The 18,307-nt window shown below is 43.2% G+C and overlaps 3 protein-coding genes across 4 annotated transcripts in view; 2 read left to right on the forward strand and 1 right to left on the reverse strand.

Moving 5' to 3' along the window:
- LOC119461125 (nucleoporin NUP188-like) overlaps positions 1-12,689 on the forward strand; it is a 76,105-nt gene extending 63,416 nt beyond the window's left edge. For both annotated transcript variants that reach the window (XM_049671756.1, XM_037722327.2), the window contains 5 exons: positions 1,362-1,440; positions 2,513-2,644; positions 6,026-6,069; positions 10,601-10,730; positions 12,437-12,689. In XM_049671756.1, coding sequence (XP_049527713.1) covers positions 1,362-1,440; positions 2,513-2,644; positions 6,026-6,069; positions 10,601-10,730; positions 12,437-12,589 — 538 coding nt within the window. In that variant the 3' untranslated portion in view covers positions 12,590-12,689. The remainder of the gene's footprint in view (positions 1-1,361; positions 1,441-2,512; positions 2,645-6,025; positions 6,070-10,600; positions 10,731-12,436) is intronic.
- A 314-nt stretch (positions 12,690-13,003) lies between these two features.
- LOC119461129 (ribonuclease P protein subunit p14-like) lies at positions 13,004-16,766 on the reverse strand. Its single transcript, XM_037722334.2, has 5 exons — positions 16,566-16,766; positions 15,572-15,656; positions 15,424-15,500; positions 13,212-13,290; positions 13,004-13,137 (listed from the first exon to the last, which is right to left on the reverse strand). The coding sequence occupies exons 1-5, from the start codon at positions 16,649-16,651 to the stop codon at positions 13,054-13,056; spliced, it is 411 nt and encodes a 136-aa protein (XP_037578262.1). The 5' UTR covers positions 16,652-16,766; the 3' UTR covers positions 13,004-13,053.
- Positions 16,767-17,020: 254 nt separating this feature from the next.
- Positions 17,021-18,307, forward strand: part of LOC119461126 (ubiquitin-like modifier-activating enzyme 1) — a 49,088-nt gene continuing 47,801 nt past the window's right edge. Inside the window, exon 1 of the mRNA XM_037722330.2 lies at positions 17,021-17,323. Within this exon, the coding sequence (XP_037578258.1) occupies positions 17,219-17,323 (105 nt within the window). The 5' untranslated portion in view covers positions 17,021-17,218. The remainder of the gene's footprint in view (positions 17,324-18,307) is intronic.

An 18,307-nucleotide genomic window follows, 5' to 3' on the forward strand; every position in this document is an offset into this window, starting at 1 on the left:
ATTAACAAAATTCACGATGTAATGAACTATTTTATTTCCCCGTCTTAATTCTAGTGAATTAACGAAACCTCGATATAGCAAAATTCTCAATATAACGAAGTTTTCCACTGCAAATACAGCTTCGTTATATATCGAGGTTTGACTGTACCGTGACAGTAAATGGGAGCTTTCGCGGACGCAGATGGTAAAATGGTTGAATACAAGTGGCTGCTTGCGAATGCACCTCTTAAATCACGCACCGTTTGACCAAGAATGACCACCGTAGTGAAGCAATGTTATGTTCCATGTACAGTCCAAGTGCGATAAGATCCAATCACGCCCTGCACGCTGTGTGCTTTGAATTCAAGTTAAAGCGTGCGATGGTGAGCTAGAAGGATGGTGGCTTGATGAACGCCGTCTTCCCACATGAGCGAGGGGAAAGGAGGAGAGGAAGTGGGGGCAGGTTGCCCCCCGTCTCCTTTTCAAGCATGGCTGAGCGCATACGCAGCCCGCATGCCCTGTGTTAGAGGTATTTTGCTGCATGTGCAAAGAGTGAGCGTGCCAAGATGGTGCGGCATCATGTGCACTGTCTTCTCGCGTGTTTAGTACTGGAAGTTGCGTAAATTGCCTGATCATTCGGAAAGCTTTGTGGCCCCTTCTGTGCAAGAAAAATCCATCGGTGGCTGCAAATTGAATGCAAATGTTCTAGCCGCATTCCTCGACTGTTGCATACGCGTGGCGGCTCGGTGCACATGTTCTGCATATGTGCGGGCCTTGAAAATTGTTGATTTGGTTATAGTGTGGTACCGCTTATAGAGCGGATATTCGCGACTCCGCCCACTTACGTTATAAGCGGTATACACTGTACTACTGCACTTGCAGATGAGAGTCTATAATTTCTCTCAAAAGGCTGCCTGCCTTTTCTTGCAACTTTGCAAAAACTCTGCCACTTTTTGTTTACTTATTCTTACACTAGAGTAAGCACACTGGCTACAGGGCAGATTTATTTAACCCTTTCCATACCACAGGAAATGACAAAAATAGTCCCGTTACCCAGAAATGTGGTGCACAGACAAGCTGCATTTCCAGTGCAAGCATTCACGAACCCGTAAATAAACAGAAAGACTACACTCAGGCCATTTAATGTCAAAAACTGCAGCTAGAAGCAAATTGATGATTGTAATCATCATCTGTTCACACTGAAGATACTTTTGCTCATTACGATTATGCTCAGCAGCTGTTCAGAAAGAGTTTAAGCTAATTCAAGCTTGGATCCTCAGCAGCCGTTGTCTTCCAAAAAGTTGCTCAAGCTTTTTGAGTTAGCATTTTTTTTAGACACTTAACATTACATTACAAAGTGGCTGTGATCTCTTCCCTCCAAGGCTCCAGGAGTTGCTGTTCATCTGCTTGTGCTGCTGTAAACAGTACAGTCCAAGCGTGCCTGAGGCCCTATCAGATCAGGTAACTAGTCTGCCACTGTTGTACCATATTTTGGTGTGTATGTTACTCTTGCTAGAAATGTTCACTTTTTGAACATGGTGAGAAAATGCTCGCAATCTGTAGCCAATGCTGCCGTGAACATGCTAGACAAATAAAAATTTTTTCGGTGTGTGCAGCAGGAAGCCTGCAACCTCGCACCAAAGATCGCTTGGTCTCTCTTGCAGATTTCAAAGCCCCTATTTTGCCACAATCGATGAAGTAGCAGACAGTGCGACAGCCCATAGACACAGCTATTGGGAAATTGTTCATGAACATGAGTACTCAATTTCGAATCTTCTAGCAAACTAGGAAGTGGCAGTTAACATATCCGACCCATCCTATCAGCAGGCCTTTTTCGATCTTGGATACCTTTGTCAGATGCCCACCTTGAATGGTTATCATAAGTGCTCAGTGGAAAGGAGAAAAAGTAAGAAAGGAGCAATATCATTCTAAGGAGCTGTCACTCTAAAGGAAACATGTTAAGGGAGTATGTGGAACATAAGTATTGTGCTCTTTATGCCACCCTTATTATCAGGTCTTTTTTTGAAAATTTATTTGGGAATACTATATTCATTGAAAGGGCATTGCGCTCACTCAAGTGTGTTTCTCGGGTTTAAACCGAACCACTTTATTTTGATTAGTAATGAGAAATCACACGACTTGGTATAGCATCTAGGAAGGACTTGGCACAGGGCCAGCAGGTTTATCTTGAACCGACACAAACAGGAACACAAAATGAGCACATGCCACAGTTGCCAACTAGAACTTAAGAATATGGGTGTCACACGGCACACTTTTGATCGTGATCAAGCCCGATCTGGATCTAATTTCTCTGTCGTGAATTTCTCCTTTGCGCAAGCTGCCGGGGGAGCCAATCGCAGTCGAGAATTTCTATTCGGATCGGGCTTGATTGCGATCACAAGTGGTCGTGGGACACCAGTATTACAGCATTATCTGTTCTTGTTCTAGATTTTTGTTTTTGTAAAGAAGGACTTCAAATGAAATGTGCATTGTTACACAAGTGCTCAGCTAGTGCTTTCATTGTCTTTCGCAGGCCTTGGACATTGACGAGTGGCGGCCGATAGCCCATCTGTCATTTCAATCACCGTCAGTGGAGCAAGAGGAGAAGCTGACATTTGGAACCCTCATGTCAGCTGCGCAGCTGTGCCTCAAGTCTCTTACCAAGGTACATGGGCAGTGACGATGTTTTGCCGATTTCAGCCTAGCCATGTGTCCCATGCAATTTTACAGTGATAGCTGCTGCACGCACTTCTCCGAGAATTTCAGCAGAAGGAAACAGCTTTGTAAATCGATAGGGTTTATCTGCGCAGTTTAAGTATTAATGTCATAAGTAATCACCAAGTTACTCAGATTTTATATTTTATTTACCTGTAGCTGATCCTTACACTTATTTGCGCACATTCCGTATACTCTGTATGTCGGGAGATTTACTGTTGAGTAGTACCATATTTTTTTCGATCTTGTTGCACCTTTGTATAGACGCACCCCCCTCAAAATGGCAGTTTTTCTGGAAAAAAATGTATATAAGTCGCACCGGTGTATAAGACGCACCTGTTCGTTCGGTAAGTGATTAAAAAATATTACAGTGACGTTTCAGTCTGTGAACGCGGGTCACGCGTAAGCGTATGGGTGCCATAAATTTCCTACATAATTGCAATAGCGATGATACGGATACTCCAGGCGCTTTTGTGCCGTCGTGGTTGCCGTGATGATCCGTTCATCGCGATGAATCGCGATTAACTTCCAAGGGCGATAAGATCGTCCCCGTGCGCCGTATGCTGTATGTGCGAGTGAACACATGCGGCGGTGAGCCGAATCGCGCACAAGGGAGGAAAGCGAGAAGGCAGCGTGGGAGGAGGAGGAGGGGGGGCGGCTTGTACTCTGGTAGCAACTGCGTAGTTTGCGCTGCAGCGCGCGTCGTATCTTGGCAGCGATCTGCAGATGCGACGACTTCGGGGTCGGTCGACTCGCGGTCGGCCTGCCGCCGCTTGTGTTGCTGCTCCGTCTTTTTCCCACGGCGCTCAGGAACTCGATCACAAGACGAACCCGGTACCTTGATAGCGAGCACAGAACCCGTCGCAATTATGTCAACCAGTGTGCTTTGCGTTGCCATAACATCGAATCCAATTTTAAGGTGAAAGCCTTTAATGGCTCATACTCGCGGCGTCTGACCGTCCGTCCGTGCGCTGGAACGGTGCCAGCTGTGGCCTCTCCGCCTCACACTCTCTCAGAAATCGCGTGATGGCACAGCGGCACATAGCAACAGTTGCGCCGCCACAGTTGTGGCCTCTCCCCCTTACATTCTCTCAGCAATAACGTGATGGCACAGCGGTGCGTGCGGCAACGCTCCTTCGTCAGACGTCTCGTTGCAGCAGTCAAGTTCAAGTCCGGTGATCCTTCATCTGTCTCTAACTACAGACCCATTTCACTGACCAGCATTCCATGTAAACTACTAGAACACATTATTTCATCAGCAATTATGAAATACCTAACAGAGCACAATCTTCTTTTCATTAACCAACATGGGTTTCAGCAGGGTCGTTCATGCGAGACGCAGTTATTCGAGCTAGTCTCCGACTTTTACCAAGCTATTAATGACTCATCACAAGTAGACGCCATATTCATTGATTTTGCGAAGGCGTTTGACAAGGTAGCTCATAACCGTTTATTAATGAAACTTCGCTGTTTTAATATAAATAGTAGGACCACTAATTGGATTAGAAACTTCTTAACTAACCGGTACCAATTTGTAACTGCTAATGAATTTTCCTCTCCGCGATCCCTAGTTAAATCAGGGGTGCCGCAGGGCTCTGTATTGGGACCTATTTTATTCCTGCTTTACGTTAACGACATCAACAGTAACATTAAATCTACAGTTAGACTATTTGCAGATGATTGTGTAATTTATAGACGAATAACTAACCCTTCCGACGCTGACACTTTGCAATCTGACCTCGCGAAAATTACGGACTGGTGTCGAAAGTGGCAAATGGAAATAAATGTGTCAAAAACTACGGCTATTGCTTTCACAAGAGCTTCTAACCTGCAGCTAACCGAATACTGGATGAACGGCATTGCTATTGCTCATGCTGACACAATAAAATACTTAGGAATTCATTTTTCTTCAAACGTTTCGTGGAATCAACACATCGATGCGATTACTAGCAGCGCGTGCAAAACACTTGGCTACATCAGGCGTAACCTTTACTCGGCAAACCAGTCCACTAAATTATTAGCGTATACGACACTGGTTCGTTCAAAAATGGAGTACGCGTCTTTTATTTGGAACCCGCATCAGTCGTACCTCATAAACAAGCTCGAGTCAGTCCAAAACAAAGCAGCCCGCTTCATTACGAAAAATTACTCACGAACGTCCAGCATCACCAACATTAAAAATTCTCTAAATCTTCCCTCTCTAGAAAATCGTAGACTCATAGCACTTCTTTCCCATTTTCACAGGCTTTATCACTGCAGGTCGTCTTTCAGCGCATGCCACATCAGGCCCGCACATCGTATCTTCCCGCGCCTTGATCATCCCTTTAAAGTGCAGCCCGCTCTGGCGCGCACTAACTTCTTAAGTCATTCGCCTCTCTTTCTCGCAATATATCATTGGAATAAGTTACCAAATGAAATAGTATCCATTCTAAGTCATGACGATTTCCTAGCAAAACTAAAAGACTGCTTAGTTTCTTATTCTTTTTATTTTACATGTATTTATATATATATATATATATTTATTTTTTTATTGTTACATGCTGTATTTGCTGTTGTATGTACCTGTTTTAACAAGGATTTTTCTTTTGAATTACTCATTCTAAGTAACCTTGATTTTGTGCTACACCCCTTTTAATGGCTATAGGTGTCTTGAAAGTTTAGGATGTGTTCTTGTAACAGCTTTTACGGTTTCTCTTTGATCTTTCTTTCCATTTGTGTTCTTGTTTTTATTTTAACATGCATTACCTGATTGAATGCGTCTACTGTTACTTAATGATTTACTATACCATCCCTATGTAATGCCGTACGGGCCTTTAGGGTACTTGAATAAAAAAAAAGTTAGTCGGATGGCTCCCAAGTGGCCCGGTGATGATTCCACAGCAAGCAGTTCAGAGAAGCGCCCCAAGAATGTGGATTCCCCCGATACCAAACGCCAGAAGAAGAATGAGCGAATGCGCATGCGGCGGTAGTCAGTTGAATGGGCACAGGCTTTCGCCGAACACACTTTGGAATTTACAAACTGTCCTTCAATTTTGATGGCAGTGTTTCCCCCCCAAAAAAATGTATGTTCTATGTATAACGTTCTACAAGACGCGCCAGCAAAAAATTCTGAAAAACACCGCGTCTTATGCACCAGAAAATACGGTATGTAGAAATAACTCAATTTCTTGGTATTGCGTGCTAGTTTCGTTAAACGAACACATGGTGCCACACTGCGCAGTACAGCTGTTCTATAGTCAAACCTGGTTCATAGTTTGTTGCCCCATATAATGGGCTCCTTAGGTGGAAGTTATTGGACTGAGTTCTTGTTTTGATGCCTTTGCTGACACAGGTCGACCGGCAACCTCCCACTGCTGGGAGCCCCCGCCAACAAAGGTAATGAATGTATTTCTAAACATTACTCTCATGTACATAAAACAAACCCGAAAGGTTTCTCCAATGGAGCGTGCAGCCTGTGACAAATATGTCATAGTCCTATAAAGTGTTGCAGGGATGTACAAAAGTTTGCAGCACAACAAAAGTTAACAGGACACAGAATACAAGAAAAAGCTGAATAGGCGCAAACACTGCGCACAAATCCTCAAAGTTTCAATCTGTAATAGTTCTTGCGAACTACACAGTGATCTATTAAATTAAATGTGCCGTGCCCTTATAAAACAAAAATTCACATTGGTAATAGGACCTATGTCCCATAAACTTCTTTGGCTGATCATGTGCAGTATGGCCCACTGTTAAAGAGAAAGCCCCATTGATATTTGACTACCAATTTAGGTGCATTATGGCATGAAAGTATGCAGACTAATTTTTAATGCATAGATGTAAGCCTAATGCATAACATCAGCCATTTGTTTTCCTTCGATAATGTAGAAGTATTTCAATTATGCATACGTATTGGCTTTAATGCTAAGTGGTCCTTTTAAGGTTAAACTGTACTTTACGTATACAGTGATACGATCTTCATGGGAACCGGAAAATAAAGCGTATCATCCGAAAATCGTATTATCCAGACATTATCCTATATAAGAAAAAGAAATGTTATATAAGAAAAATTTTATTATCCAGAAAAACGTATTATGCTGAATCGTATCGACGAGATTCCACTGTATCTGTCAGACACTTAATAGTTTAATTAGCTGGCACAGATAATCGAACTGCATAGTAAATGGGCCAAGTTTAGCCGCATATGCAACCTGCTGTGGTTGTGGCACGGTTTAGCTAGCTTGCCTGAAGGTAGTACTGTTATGGGCTAGTTGGTTGCTAGATTTGTAAAACGTGTTACCAGCACCAAATCTAATGGGATGCAAAGACAGCAGGGGCACTTGCATTGATATGTCTGCTCTTTGTGTCTCGTTTGATTTTGTGCTGGTATTACATTTTACAAATTTGCCAAAGGCTAGCGTAATTTTTGCAAGGCTGACGAGAGATTAGCCGTGCACAGTGCAGAGCTACTAGTTCATTTTGGTTAAACACTCTCGGGTGAGCAGGGGGAACGTTGGTGTTGGTAACAAAATGGTGTGTTTGGCATCTTCCATGGCCATGTTTGAATGCTAGAAAGCCCATGATATTGCCCCAGTAACATTGTCTGGAAACGCTGGAACCCCTCAGACACATGTACCATTTTTCGTAAGATGAATTGATCGGATTTTTCTGTTCTGAAGTAGCAGAGAAACATTCACCACTGCTGATGCCCTGCATGCTCCTCAGAGAAGTCCATCAGAAGCATGATGTAAGAGCACAGAATACACTGGAGAATGAAGAAGTCAAACAAGTGTGCACTCCCAACTAGATTTCGTTGAAAAAGAGAAGCCAATGAAGACTTGAATGAAGAACAATGACAAAACAAACATGTTATGCATATTAAGTGAGCTGTGCAAATTGTCTACTGAATATTCACGGAGTGATTGGTGCTGGTAAGACGGGGATTTTTGATCGCAATGTGCAGGTTAATAGTGCTGAAGTATTGGTAAAGAGTCTTTACTAGTTCTGTGCAAAGTCCTGTGGAAGAAACACAAATCACAGGCATATGCATGGGCAGAAGACATGATGGCTGCTGCAGTGCTTTTGTTGATGCATGAGCCATCATGCACTATACTACTACAGTGGTACATCAGCATTATTTTTACATGGGAATCAAGAGCCAGCAGTTTTAAAAAGCATGGTTATTGCTGTTGCTGCCAAGGCCTCTTCTCCACTAGTGGTGACAAAACAGTGTGAAGTGGCAGAGGGCGAATTCGCTCCCTGTTTTCTTGATGAGCTGCTCAGACCAGCATACAGTGTAAATTGTCGTCTTTGGCTGACAGTCAATCTGGGCTAAGCTCAACAAACACTGGATCAGAACTAATGCTGGAAGATATTTGCAGCCGAACAGTCAAAGGCACTGCAGAGAAAGAGTGTGTCCTTGTGCATGCATATCTAGTAGGTGTCTTCAATTTGTCTTCTCAGACTGTTTTCAGCCAGTCAGTGTCGTTGGTGCACCCAGTGTCTTTGGCAGCACAAGGTATGTGTAAAAGTCCACCTAGTGAACTGTCCTTTTCAGCTGCTGCTGAAGTGCTGATTGGCTGGACTGGAGTACCAACAAGGAGTGGACTGGCTGGGTGTGCCTTTCTTTTTCTCGCTTGTACAACTCCAGCCAATCAGCGGCGGCCGAAATGGACAGTCCACCAGGACCGCTATCTTGTATGCATTCGAAAAGTCGACGTCCGGTTTCATCTCACGCGATTGCCCAGGCTGCGCCAATATTGCGGCCTAGGCCAATCTAGACCAATAGACCGATCCCACCGACCGATCTGCGCATGCGCCGGCTTTCCGGAAGTAGCACGGCCACCATCTTGGTTGTAGTCAACTGGTCAACCACACAACCGCAGTACAGCCACTGTAACCGGAATCCGCGCTCGTTGAGTACTGCGCACGAGCTTCCCAGACATCTCTACGACTCCACCACCGAGAAACATTCGTCATGTATTTTAAGAAATTACATCAGCTGTTCATTGCAGCATGTGAGGGGAATGTTGAAAAGAGCCTGCGGCTCCTTCATTTCGGTTGTTACCCGCTGATAACGCGTTGGGTATCATATTTGTTCGAGCTTTGTATGTAGTACATGTTGATGTATGCGGTCGTTCTTTGTTACTATTTTTGCACACGTGCATCTCGGTGACTGCACCGTTATGTTTGCTTAGCGACGGACATAATAGGATTTGTATACCTGTTGGAGACAGGTTTGAAGCGTGGCGCTGAAACTTTCGTGCCCTAATGATGCTTACCTACAGGGGTTTCGTGCACGACTTGCAGACTTCGGTAACAGCGATATCTAGAAGTTCTTGGGTAAGCTACGCGGCGTTTTTAACATAAAAACACCGATAGCCAATCATCGCCAAGTCATCGATACTCAAGCAATAGCTAATCGATAATTGATCAATAATAATTACGGAAAATTCTGGGAATGACTGGGTAGTGCTTAGCCTTACCCAAATATGTAGTCAGTACCTTTGGATAGCCAATCGATAGCCAATCAATAGCTAATCAATAATCGATCAATAATCAATAAATTCCAGAAAATGCTGGGCATGACTTGGTAGTGCTTCGCCTAGCCCAAATACATGGCCAATACCTTGCGATAGCTAATCGATAATCGATGAATAATCAATTACGGAAAATGCTGAGGATGACATGGTAGTTCTTAGCCTAGCCCAAAAACGTGGCCAATCATTGCGATAGGCAATCAATAGCTAATCGATGAATAATCAATTCCTGAAAATGCTGGGGATGACTTGGTAGTTCTTTGCCTAGCCCAAATACGTGGCCAATACCTTGCAATAGGCAATCAATAGCTAATTGATAATCAATCAATAATCAATAAATTCCGGAAAATGCTGGACATAACTTGGTATTGCTTAGCCTAGCCAAAATACGTGGTCAATACCTTGCGATAGGCAATCAATACCTAATCGATAATCAATCAATAATCAATAAATTACGGGAAATGCTGGGCATGACTTGGTAGTGCTTAGCCCAAATACATGGCCAATACCTCGACAGCCAATGAATAGCTAATCAATAATCGATCAATAATTAATAAATTTCGGGAAATGCTGGGAATGACTTGGTAGTGCTCAGTCTAGCCCAAATACATGGTCAATAGCTTGGGATAGGTAATCGATAGCCAACAGCTAATAGATAATCGATAAATCTATAAATTCCGGAAAATCTAAGTACACGGGCGTTTTCGCATGTTGCCCCCATCGAAATGCGGCCGTTATTCGTCCCCGTATTTCTTCTCGCGCTGTGTAGTACCACTACCACCTATTAATCCGTTGGATCCACTTCTCTCGAAGCTTTCGTTCTTTAGAAAACACATAGAACCCGAAGCCTTTCTCCCTTGTGTGGTTGTTCTAGCACCCAATAACGCCGCAGGTCAATCCTCCCATCGCACGATGGCTCTACACGAACCATAAAAATTGCCAAAAAGCGTTCGGAAACAGGACGCACAGGCACTCCAGGCGGCTCAAGCGGCCGGATGACTACAAGTACCAGCATGCACCGCGGCAGCGGTGGCGTCGTGAAACTGGCCGGTGGGATCGGTCTATTGCGTGAGGCAAAACTGAACGTCGGCTTTTCGAACGCGTACAAGATAGCGGCCCAGATGTACGCTTACAAATTCTCTACCTGAACGACAAATTGAAGAGGCACTACGTGATTGTGCTTACATGTATGCGCACCTGCCTTTTGATTGGTCTGCAAGTGTGACTAATCGGAGCCAAGTGCCCATCTCCACTGGGGGCTTACTGCCAGGCCTATCTTTGTCTTTAAGGATGAGCTGGGAGTGAGAAAAATTAAATGAGATGGGAGTCAGAGATGCCAACACCCTTAACAGCTGCAATTGAAAGCTATGGTTCGTCTATACATCCAGGCTTGTGGAATTCGCCACCCTGGAGATGAGCCTGTCAGTAGCACTTGGTCAGGCCCTCCTGTATCGACTGCATCCAGCGGTCGCTCTCCATGACAAGCAGCTTTTATCCAGGACGTTTAGTGGCGAGATGGTAAGCAGCTTGGCCTCTTTTTACTCATGGCTCTTTTGACCAGAGCAATGTGTCCAATCTTCAGTTTCCATTCATTAGTTCAAATCTGATGCCGTCTGTGGTTAACAAGACACAGAAAGAGGTTCCAGAGTGAATCACTCTAATGGGACTGCTTGTTATAATGTTTATTAAGAACATAATTAGAACAGCACTTGAATAAATTGGTTATGTAGAGAATTGTACAATCATAATGAAAGTGAGCATGCACAAATAAATTTAGAATTTCAAAAAAAAAGAAAAATAGAAGAAAAAAACCTTCAGGAATAAACACTAACAACAAAATATAGAAAATGTCCAGAATACATATGAATTATGAAACATGTAGGTTCAGCTATTGTTTAAAACTCTATCAGCAAGTACTAGCAGCCTTAATGCGAGGTGTTAAGTAATTTCAAAATTTATGGCATTGAGTTGTCAGCACGTCCATAGTTTGCATGGCCCCTCGGAAGATTATTTTGATTAGCGAATCTAGGGGTATCAGAATGAATGTTAGGATAGTGCTGCAGCTTCATTTCTTGACTTTAAAGAAACATAAAATCAAAATAAAAGCCCGAGAGACTACATGTGTTTCCTTGAGTTATTGGTCAACGTTGAATAAGATTTGGCCCAAATTGAACGCACTCACGCAAACAGTGCATGCAGGCCCACTCATGTTCACCGAGGAGAAGAGTTATAAGAGCAGGTGCAACATGTGTAATGCCCAATTGCTGCAAACATGACCTTATCTTTGTCCTACGTCGTGCTGCTCTAACAATTTGCTCTGGCCTAGTCGCCAGCATCATTTTGTAGTACTAGCACCCATCAATGTGCACAGCAGCCTGAATACGAAACATGGTCACGTTTTGAGTATCCGTGTCTTATGTATGTCCTGGCCTGCCTTTCGCTGCATTTCCATGACCCGAGAAGCCAAAAATCATAAGTAAACTGATACTCTTGATTGACTTGCATAACCCAACAAAAAACACATTTTTCATACACAAAGTCGGATACCTCAAAATTCTGATGTAAGCGCCGGAAACTTAACGCAAAGCACATAGTAGCGTACTGTGATTGGAGTGAAACTACAGTTGTGGATAGCAGTTCTTACTAAATAATTTTAAACTCATTCTTTATTTTTATTTTTTTACTTACAAAATCTCCATCTCCGTGGCCAGAAATGAAGGTGAACAAGCTTCACATTTTTTTTATGTGAAACGCTGTTTCGGGTTTGCGAGGTTAAATAAGCAACTTTATAATCTTTTGAAAGCATGGTGGGTCATTAAAAATTTGTTCGCTTGAATAGGAACAGAATTTTGAATTGTCGAGTCTGCTATGGAAAGCTTTAGCGTGGCATTAACACTTACTGATGCTACTACTGCCCGATGCCAGTCGTGCGCATAATAGCTAATCTTCACTATACGTGCTCCAGTTACACCAGGCAGGCATGATCACAGTAACCGTGAAGCAGCCACTAAAATCAGTTTAACTTCATTAACTAATTGATTAGCTTTAAATCAGTCACTTTTACCAGCAGTTGAGATTTCGTGTCAGGAGACTGCAAAATGACAAGGCAGGGACAATGATAAGTCACTAGAGATTTCAGTGAGATAACACTGTGTGATAAAATTCAAGTGTGATAAAACTCAACATTCATGCGTTTTCCTGCCCCCTTTTTTTTTTTATTTTAGGCTGCTATCAAGGCCGAAGTGCAGAGGCATTTGCGGCGAGGTGGTCAGGGCTCACCAAGCACGTCCAGGACAAAAACCCCGCCCTTGGACCCTGTGTCCGAGTGGGCCTTGGTTCAGACATTTATAGATGTTGTAGACCAGGTGTTCAAATGACACTTAGTCTTGCAAATGTGAAGGAGGAAAAGGACTGCCTTCTTGTGTACATATTTTATACTTGTAATATAAGATAAAATGAAAAGTTTTAGACCATCTCTTCGCTGTTGTAGTTGAATGCTGAATTGATGTTGCGACCAATGTCACAGCCTCAGAACTTTTTGGTGTGTGTGTGTGTGCGCGCACGCGCACAACTATTCAAAACGACCACTAGAAATATTTCTTGGAGGGTGTGGGGTATGCTTAAAGAAAAAAAAGATCTTGCGCCATGTTCTTTCTGGTCCATTTTCCAGGAACCTTTTCAAACAGTCAATTGTGAAACTTCAACAAATGCTCTGCTAGTGATTACCTTTCCATGGCATACTGCGAGCACAACATGTGTTCTATAGTCTCTGGTATAATACACTCCTTGCAGTCCAGGTCGTGAGAATTTGAAACACTATAACACAGAATTTACACAGTATTTAATCGTCTCCAGTCACTTCTGCGGCAGGTACGTGCTGGTAGTGCGAGCTTGACACACTCAGTGAGGCCAGGCTGGGAGACACCTTGAAATGAGAAGAAAACGCCACACAATGAAGCAATGCGGCAAAATTTTGTTAGAGCTGCAGTGTCACAATACCTTGTACACCCGAAAGGAACAGGGCCTTCCGTTGTAGCAGGAAGTCAAGGTCAACGAACTCCAAAGCCTGACCAGGTTGCTGCAGAAAGTTGGAAGGAAAAAACATGATGAAAAGCTTAAAGGGACACTAAAGAGAAACACTAAGTCAGTTTTCACTGACATTCTATTGTTTCAAAACCCTTTTATCGTTAAATTTATGGTAACTGATCTATTAGAAGAAAAAATGATGGTCAAAGTTCAATTTATTTTTTGAAACTATGCGCTAAAACCCCAATACCACTATGTTGACATGACATCATGTATTTAGAAGCATTTTCTCGTATTGGGGTGGTTGTGGCTGAATAAAAATTCTTCGCACTTGGGGTAAAAAAAAGAAAGAAAAAAGTGGTTTTTTTACTCTTAGGATACAATGCAGTTGACCTTTACCGATATAAAATTAACTAGGTCCAAGCACGTGCCATTAATATTCCCGGTGTCGCAGCAAGCTGGTGGTGCCACCTGTCTTTCATTTTTATGTCCTTTCTGTCATATTAATCTTCCCCTCCAGTAAGAGTGGCTTTTTTAATATTTTAGAAGGATAATGTACTCGTACAGCTCAAATGATTTCTTCTGTTTAGTGTCCTTATAGATGTTAGAAAATGATGGCGAAAAGCTGAAACCAGGGCTGCACAACATCTGCATGCCCCCGCATGCACATTCTTTAGCTGCCCCCAGCCGTGCCAAGGGCAGCTGCTGCAATAAGGACATGGTCGAATGGTAAGAAAAAAGGCATGTCAACCAAATTTGACGCAAATGAAGACAAGGTTCACATACATGGCATATGTATTTACATATAGGTACTGAAGTAGGGGCAATGCTGCATAATTGCATTATATTTTTGCATTCTTTCTCGCGTTCCATTCTCACACCATACATTTATGGACCCTCTATTTCTTTTACTTAAAATCTGCGACTAATTCTCACTTCTTGTCTCACTGAGACAACATTCCAAGGTAACGAAATTGCCCCTTTCGTTAAGAGATTACATTACATAGAAGGCCAGATTCCAGATTTGCCAAACCCCTATGAAGGCAGCAGAGAACACCTTGTCTTCAAAACAGCAGTTTTGTCGCCAAACACGATGCACGACATGAACCGTTAGATGTGTCAGTCACATGGAAGTAAAAAGGCTGCCGAAACAAGGATCTCTTGCCAGAAAGAAAGAAACATAAGAAAGGCACATGGCCACCTGAGCACCAATGCCGTAACCAGTGCCGAGACCGTGTTATTGGTGCAGCATTCATAATAATTAAACCGAACATGTGTTTTCTCAGGATGTTTCAACTGTATGATTGTGGACGTAAGCATCTAGTCCTACTTTAGTATAATTTTCTCATTGTAAGTTTATTTGGAGCACAAGTTATGTCTCTATCCTGACATTTCTATTTTCATGTCCCTTTGAGGGAACACAACAGTTAAGCTGAACTGATAAATTGCGCTTCTGGAACACTAAGAAAGTCTGTCTTTCTATGAGCAGAGGCTTGGTATGCCAGAACAAACAACTGTGGCAATGCTACCTTGAAGTTCTAAATCCCCGTTATGAATTAAAAAGTTATAAATTAAAAAAAATAGTTATCAATTTTTTTTTAATTGCAGCAATTCTTGTGAAGTAAAAGACTACCTCGCTGAGAGCCAATAACATTTTACACCTAGAAAGGGCCTAAACCTGCAAGTATACTTCCAAATCCGTTACATCACACTCCACATACCACCGCTAGTTTGGATGCAAAATTCAAAATGGTAAACTTTACTTTATCAGTGTACTTTATACTATACTATATAGTATAAATTTACTTTATCAGTGTACTTTATACTACATAAAAAATACTTTTTCAGTGTAAACTGATCTTTGTGTCCCTTAACAAGCTTACTAACTGCAACATCTTTGACATAACCCATAGACACAAGCTTCTGGCCATACACTCAATCGATCATTTTTGTAGTTGTCACTTTCCAAGCATGTTGATTGGTGAGGCCAGAATATGCAACAAAGTGAATGACATGCCCCAGCTCAGCATTAATTTTGCGTCATACAGTTGTCAAGCAGATTAACGGAATGTCTCCAGTGAGCGGGTGCACTGGGTGCTACATCATGCCAAAACAATGATGTCCCCAAATGTTATCACTTGAGGATGCAGCCATTTGTGGCAGCATGGCAGGCTCAATAAGATACCTGGATGAAACACGCAAGTAAGCTCGAAGGTCCGACTCCCGGAACTTCAGAACATCCACTGCAACGGATGCACCGACCTGCGAGGTAAGATGCTGGTGACTATGCGGCAGATAAAATCCAGCAGCAAGATGAAAATCGTTGGACTTACTTCACCATACAACTTCTTTAATGCTTGCAGAATTACAAACTTGAATATTGTCGCATCAACTTCTTCACCGGGCTCCTCAAAATGGCTGCAATTGTAGTAGAGTTGCATGCTCGTGTTTAGACAGGAAGAACAGCTTTGATGGCTTACCGTTGAATCACATCGAGGTAAGACACTAAGTCCAAGCAAGCAAATGCAGCATGAGACAAAACGGCACACGGAGCTACGGCATCACATGAGTGTTGCAATGTTCACTTTACACTGTAAGCCAGAATGTTGGCTTCAGAAAGGACGCAAAGGACGTGCAGGAAGACGAGCACAAACCACAGGATTTGTGCCACCTGAAGCCTATTCGCTACGAGCATTCACTCTTAAGTGCAGCCAACTATCACACTATATTGCAAAGTTCACAATAACTTTATCAGCATGCTGAAGAAATATATGATCACACTACCACGAGGCTCTATGCATTCGGCTAGAAACCTACACCCAAAAAGTTCGGTGGAACTGTACTTGCAACACAAGGTATTTATTAGGAACAAATTAGATGCTGAAAAATGAAATATGCAGCAAAGCCAAATATGAGTGCGAATCTAACTTTATTTTTTTGCCCAACAAATTGAGGCAGCACTGAACACAAGATAAATCGATACCAAAAACGCGCAAGAAGACGTCCCGTTTGATCTGGCCTGCACATAAACATGTCAGATGCGTTGTGAACAATGTCCAATTTGCAACGTTTTGCCGATGAGCTGCACGCGTCGACATAGTTTTAAAAATTATTAGGCTCATTCGTAACACGCGCGCCTATCAACAAACGAAACTGATTGCTTCACCATAGATTGTTCTTATTACCTCGTTAAAATGTATACTTTATTTCAAACGTTGGAAGGTACTTCTCCGTCGTTTCTTTGCGCTTCGGCGCCTCGCATGCTGCTACTAATATCCATCGCGAACCGTAAGGCATTGTATTGATAGGTATCGAGTTTCTACTTACAGTGAAACGTCCATGTAGACGTTCTGCGTTCGGCAAACAGTGTGAAAATTTATCTTCGTACTTTCCATGAGTACGGACTTTCGCATTAATTTAAGGTAAACGTGCTTCAGTCATTCATCAGTGGTTTAATGTGCAGGTAAACATTCAACCCACTCAACTCGGTCGAACACGTGAGTTGGTTTATGTTTACGTTCATGTTTTGGATTGGATCGGATCGCAAAGTATATCAACTGTTGTTGGCGTTGAAGCTGACTCAAGTTTCACGAGTTCACAGGTGCATAGATTTTTTTATATATAATAAAAACATAAATCTCCTTAAATTAGCTGTATTTGTGTTCATCAAGAAGACTAATGCTAAAATAGTTTAAATTATTAACGCAATATTGTTTAGTTCACGTACGCATGTCACGTGCTGCTCGGATGTCGCCGCTCGCTTCGGAAACGCGCCTTTTTTTACTTCCTATTGTGTGCGAGTCGGCCATCTTCACTGAGAAGCCGCCACTCCTGTCTTTCGGCGTCTCGCTTTTGCTGCTGTAGCAGTCGCAAGACTGTTATAGTTGCAGCGAAGGCACGCTCGTCTTGTCGGGAGAGCATACAGTGCAAGCAAAACTGATCCTATGCTGTATTCATGTGCCGGGCTCCTAAAGATTTAGATGTCTTGTGCACAGGACACTGTTTCTGAAAACGCCAAAAGCCCTCCGGCAAAAAAACGCAGGACCGAGGATAGTTCCGGCAACGCAACGTCGGGAAACTCAGTTGTAAGTACCACCAAGTTTGACGCTAGCAACTTTCGTTGCTCATTGCGACCGTTTTCAGCTCGCTACGGGTCTCTCACTCGCACGCGGTTAGGCCTAACAGCATTGAGTGAAGTTTCGCGATTGTACAGTTGTTACGGCTTCATCCAGCCTCGTTACTTGCTATGCCTTCAAATGTTTCGCCATTACATTGCTCACGGTAATACTCTGTTGTCTTTAGGGCATGCGCTTTCTTTTTTATTATTTTTTTTTTCTGCGCTGGATAAGCGGAACCGTGACAGTAGGAAGCCGGCGTTTTGTACTCTTGGCAGTAATCGTCGTGTTGCGTCACATTCGCTTGCCTTGTTCCGAGCCTCTGGCTGCGAACACGACCGCCTGGTTGGAATGAATCACAGCTGCCGTGAGGCACTTTCGAGCGCGTGCCACGCGCACGCTCATTTTACTTGGCGCGTTTTCTCAGCCGTGCTGCGCGAGCGCCATTGACGTTGTGAGCCAAGCGGCAGAGTCTGTGTCGTGACGGGGCCGGAGCTTTAATTGATATTGCAAGCGGCGCTGCATAATAACCCCGCCACGTAGCGCATTTGATGCCACTTGGTCAGTCACTGGTTGCCTAAAAACTGTGCAAGAGCATGCCTAATGTCCCCTCCCCCCCCCCCCCCTTTTTTTTTTTTCTGTGCAGTCTACTAACCGGCGTCAAAGTAAAATACTACTACGAACTACTACTACTAAGTTAGGTTGTAGTGGTACTCCCTGGAGCATACTGTGGGGCAGCAAATACAAGTAACCGTCTGCAGTACTGACGGGGGTGCATTTGATCCGCTCCAGAAATAGCCACTCCGCCGCTTCACTCCGTCAGCGGGGGAGTTTCAGGCTGACTGCACTGAGCATTCGTCGGTTTTAGTTTTGTTCTTACTTATTTCTGCTGGGTAGCGAAAGTCCGCATTTGTTCGGAAACCGAAATGGCGAGAAATTAAAACGAAAATGTCG

Source organism: Dermacentor silvarum, chromosome 8 (genome assembly GCF_013339745.2).
Source record: "Dermacentor silvarum isolate Dsil-2018 chromosome 8, BIME_Dsil_1.4, whole genome shotgun sequence".
Lineage (NCBI taxonomy): Eukaryota > Metazoa > Arthropoda > Arachnida > Ixodida > Ixodidae > Dermacentor > Dermacentor silvarum.